The sequence below is a fragment of the Alosa pseudoharengus genome, unplaced genomic scaffold (genome assembly GCF_046254945.1).
Source record: "Alosa pseudoharengus isolate Yale_2024_CS ecotype anadromous, Long Island Sound unplaced genomic scaffold, YU_APseudo_1.1 YU_APseudo_1.1_scf_24, whole genome shotgun sequence".
Lineage (NCBI taxonomy): Eukaryota > Metazoa > Chordata > Actinopteri > Clupeiformes > Clupeidae > Alosa > Alosa pseudoharengus.
The window spans coordinates 3,059,530-3,064,529 of record NW_027468689.1 but is presented as its reverse complement, the minus strand read 5'-3'; the positions used below and the strand labels follow the sequence as shown (position 1 = coordinate 3,064,529).

The following is a 5,000-nucleotide window of genomic DNA, read 5'->3' as shown; positions in this document are numbered from 1 at the left end:
CAGGAGTCTATTAAATGGGCTGCAATCACACACACACACACACACACACACACACTTACAAACACACACGCATGCACACACACATACTTATAAACACGCACGCATGCACGCACACACGCACACACACAGCCACTATCTCAGTCCTCTTCCTTATTACACTCCTTCATTTATTCCCATCTGTTCATCCCCCTTTTATCTCCTTTCTCTCTTCTGTCTCTCTATTTCATCTCTTCTCTCTCTCTACTGCTCCTCACTGTTCTATCCCTTTTCTTCCTCTGCTGTCTGTCTCTCTCTCTCCTCTCTCTCTCTTCCCCATCTCTCTCTCTCTCTCTCTCTCTCTCTCTCTCTCTCTCTCTATCTCTCTCTCTCTCCTCTCTCTCTCTTCCCCATCTCTCGCTCTCTCTCCATCTTCTCTCTCTTCTCTCTCTCTACCCCATCTCACTCTTTTCTCTCTCTCTCTCTCTCTCTCTCTCTCTCTCTCTCTCTCTTCTCTCTCTCTCTCTTCTCTCTCTCTCTCAATTCAATTTTCAATATAATTCAAGAAAGCTTTATTGACATGAACATTATTGCCAAAGCTCAATTACATGTACACATAAGAGGTAAAGAGGAAAAAATAGAAAATAAATACATGTTTAACAGAATTGTGGTATTAACATATAAGAGGACGTAAAAGTAGACAAAGAAGACATAAAAGTAAAACAACAATTCATAATAAAAACAAATATACAACATTGTTGGTGGTTGTGGCCTCACTGGCTGTCACTCAGGTTGTGGCAGGCTCCTACAAATTTTGCAGCCAGAATGACCACATCCTCATTTTCTCCGAGGATGTAAGTCAATTTAGCTTCATTTGTCCAGGTTTGGAATTCATGGAGGGTTGAATTTAATTTATTGAATAATAATGTCAGTATTTCCTCATATTTTGGGCATTCTGTTAAGAAGTGGAGCTCTGTCTCCACAGCCCCCAAGCTGCAGTGTGAGCATAGCCTCTCCTCTCTGGGCAGCCAGGTCTGCCTGTGTCTGCCTTTTTCAATGGAGAGACTGTGCTCACTGAGTCTGTACATAGTCATGGTTTTCCTGAGTTTTGGGTCTTTCGGTGTACTTAGAGGTCACTGAGTCTCAGGACAAGTTGGCTAAGTGGGCTCCTTCCTATGTTTTGCTCTTGGCTTTGAAGTGCTAGATGGTGGAGTGAGTCGGGGTGGCTCATTTTAATGTGTTGCCAGAATTTGAGGGCTCTTTTTTGAATATTGATGATAAGGGGGTATTGGCCTAATTCTGCCCTGCATGCATTGTTCGGCGTCTTCCTCTGTACCCAGAGGATGCTTTTGCAGAACTCTGCATGCAGGGCTTCAGTTGGGTCTTTATCCCAGGTTGAGAATTCATGTCCCAAACCCCATACCTTAGAGCCATATAGTGCAATTGGTTCTATCACAGTTTTAAAAAGTTTAATCCAAATTCTAATTGGCAGCTCCAATGTAATTGATCTTTTAATGGCATAAAATGCTCTTTTTGCTTTTTCTTTAAGTTCCTTCACAGCCAAGCCAAAGTGCCCTGTTGAAGTCAGAGTTATGCCTAGATAGGTGTAGTTATTTGTCTGGTCAATTGGACCTTGGTTTTTTCAGAATTTATTTTTAGGGCCCATGGGTGGAAAGTACATCCATGTGGTGCTGCAAGCCCTCTTTTGTTGGTGATATCAAAACCAAGTCGTCTGCGAAAAGCAAGCACTTGACCTCAGTGTCCTGCAGCATGAGTCCTGGACCTGCAGAGTTCTGCAATGTGTTTGCCAATTCGTCTATATAGACGTTAAACAGTGTAGGGCTTAAACTACAACCCTGTCATACTCCCCTCCTTTGGTGAAAGAAATCAGTCCTGTTACATCCTATTTTGACAGCACACTTGCTGCTCAGATACATAGATTTTATTATGTCGTATAGTTTTCCTCCCACACCACTCTGGATCAGTCTATATAATAGGCCTTTATGCCATATGGAGTCAAATGCCTTTTGGAAGTCCACGAAGCAAGCAAATATTTTTCTTTTATTTTGATTTACATATTTATCAATGAGGGTGTTCAGGGTGAAGATGTGGTCTGATGTACGATTTTTTGGGAGGAATCCAATTTGGTTTTTGCTTAATACATTGTGTTCTGTGATGTACTCAATTATTCTTGTGTTAATTATGCTACAGAACACTTTTCCAAGGTTGCTGTTAACACAAAACCCCCCCTCTCTCTCTCTCTCTCTCTCTTTCTCTCTCTTTCTCTCCCCTCTCTAGACGCATGTGTCCTGACCCTTGACCCCAACTCGGCGCACCGCAGGCTGGTCCTGTCGGAGGGCAACACGGTGGCGACGCTGCAGGCATCCCCCCAGGTGTGCGCTGACTGCCCGGAGCGCTTCGACGGCTGGACGCAGGTGGTGTGCCTGGGGCCGCTGACCGCCGACCGCTGCTACTGGGAGGTGGAGTGGAGGGGTCGGGGGTCATCCCTGGGCGTGGCCTTGGCCTCCATGCCCCGCAAGGGGGCGGACTCCAGGTCGGGGCTGGGCTACAACGGCCAATCGTGGAGCCTGGAGCTGTCGGACATGTGCTGCGCGGCGCTGCACGCCAATCAGAAGCAGGAGATCCCCGTGACGTACTCGCCGCGCGTGGGCCTCTTCCTGGACCGCGCGGCGCAGACGCTGGCCTTCTACGGCGTGGACGACGAGCTGGCCCTGCTGCACGCCTTCCGCTCGCCCGCACTTGCCCAGCCACTCCATGCCGCCTTCGGCGTCGGCTGCGGACTCGGCATCGGCCTGGACTTTGCCAGTGGGCAGTTCAGCGCCCAGACGGACAGCATCAAGATATGCCCCATCTGATGCCAACCTGAGACTGGCATCAAGACAGCATCAAGATATGCCCCATCTGATGCCAACCACTGGCATCAAGACAGCATCAAGATATGCCCCATCTGATGCCAACCTGAGACTGGCATCAATAAAGCATCAAGATATGCCCCACCTGATGCCAACCTGAGACTGGCATCAAGACAGCATCAAGATATGCCCCATCCGATGCCAACCTGAGACTGGCATCAAGACAGCATCAAGATATGCCCCATCTGATGCCAACCACTGGCATCAATACAGCATCAAGATATGCCCCATCTGATGCCAACCTGAGACTGGCATCAAGACAGCATCAAGATATGCCCCATCTGATGCCAACCTGAGACTGGCATCAAGACAGCATCAAGATATGCCCCATCTGATGCCAACCACTGGCATCAATATAGCATCAAGATATGCCCCATCTGATGCCAATGTAAGACTGGCATCAATACAGCATCAAGATATGCCCCATCTGATGCCTACCTGAGACTGCCATCAATACAGCATCAAGATATGCCCCATGAGTCCTCCTGTCTCTCATCTCCTCTGGGACATGCTCATATGAGACCTCCTGTCTCCTCATCTCCTCTGGGACATGCTCATATGAGACCTCCTGTCTCCTCATCTCCTCTGGGACATGCTCATATGAGTCCTCCTGTCTCTTCATCTCCTCTGGGACATGCTCATATGAGACCTCCTGTCTCTCTTCTCATCTCCTCTGGGACATGCTCATATGAGACCTGCTGTCTCTCATCTCCTCTGGGACATGCTCATATGAGACCTGCTGTCTCTCATCTCCTCTGGGACATGCTCATATGAGACCTGCTGTCTCTCATCTCCTCTGGGACATGCTCATATGAGACCTCCTGTCTCTTCATCTCCTCTGGGACATGCTCATATGAGTCCTCCTGTCTCTTCATCTCCTCTGGGACATGCTCATATGAGACCTCCTGTCTCCTCATCTCCTCTGGGACATGCTCATATGGGACCTCCTGTCTCTCATCTCCTCTGGGACATGCTCATATGAGTCCTCATGCTCATGTACAACCGGCACACTGGTGGGGTCTGTGTCTCCTCACCTTAAAGCTACACTGTGTAGGATTTAAAGCAATCTATTAGCATAAATGGAAAATAATGTTTGAAAAAGATGTGTTTATAAATATCATTATTCATTATAAATCATTCGTGTAAAATTACATGTTAATATGGATTGTTGTCTTTTCATTAGCTTAGAGTGAGTCTGTTATATCTACACAGGTAGTAGGTTCCCTTCCATGTTAGGCAGCCATCTTGCTACGGTAGCCGTAAAAGGACAAACCAAACCAGAGGCTCTTGAGTTTGCCGCTCGTGTCTTCATGCTGCGTGATGGTCGGGGAGTGGAGAGGTGTTCAGTTGGCTGCAGTTCAGCTACCTCACCACTAGGTGCTACACCCTGCTGCTTTAAACTGATCCACTATAGATGCTTTACTTCCACCCCCTTCAGCTCTATATGTCTATAGGCAGCTTTAACCTGATCCACTATAGATACTTTACTTCCTCTCCCTTCAGCTCTATATGTCTATAGGCAGGTTGTACTCACTGACTTCAATTCTCAGTTCAATTCGCATGAGCAAATTTGTGTTAATGGCCAAAATAATAAAACATGTGGTGGTTACTTTGATGTTGAATCCCTCCTCACAGATGCATATGAACTGTGTTGCTTTGTGAATGGCTGAGAGTAAAATCATCACTGAATACATACTCTTGACCAATCTAACACAATGGTGTCATAGTAGAGTTTTTGTGACTGATTAAAATATTAAATATATATATTCCATGAAATGGAGTTTTTTTTTTAGCCCTGCAGCAGTAATATCAGCAGTAATATCATGCCAGACACTGACTGGTTGAGGGGAAGGTGGGGGTGGGTGGAGAGACAGGATGTTACATCTCTAAATAAAGCTTGCGTCTTTAACACAGATATCAGGTCACACACGTCTATATATTTAAGTATAAGTATATATACTCTTTTGATCCAGTGAGGGAAATTTGGTCTCTGCATTTATCCCAATCCGTGAATTAGTGAAACACACACAAAACACAGTGAAGTGAAGCTCACACTAATCCCGGCACAGTGAGCTGCCTGCATCAACAGCG

At 46.4% G+C, this 5,000-nt stretch overlaps 1 protein-coding gene across 4 annotated transcripts in view; it reads left to right on the top strand.

Moving 5' to 3' along the window:
- trim25l (tripartite motif containing 25, like) overlaps positions 1-4,671 on the top strand; it is a 26,585-nt gene extending 21,914 nt beyond the window's left edge. For all 4 annotated transcript variants that reach the window (XM_076302849.1, XM_076302851.1, XM_076302850.1 and 1 more), the window contains one exon: positions 2,275-4,671. In XM_076302849.1, coding sequence (XP_076158964.1) covers positions 2,275-2,852 — 578 coding nt within the window. In that variant the 3' untranslated portion in view covers positions 2,853-4,671. The remainder of the gene's footprint in view (positions 1-2,274) is intronic.
- Positions 4,672-5,000: the final 329 nt, after the last annotated feature.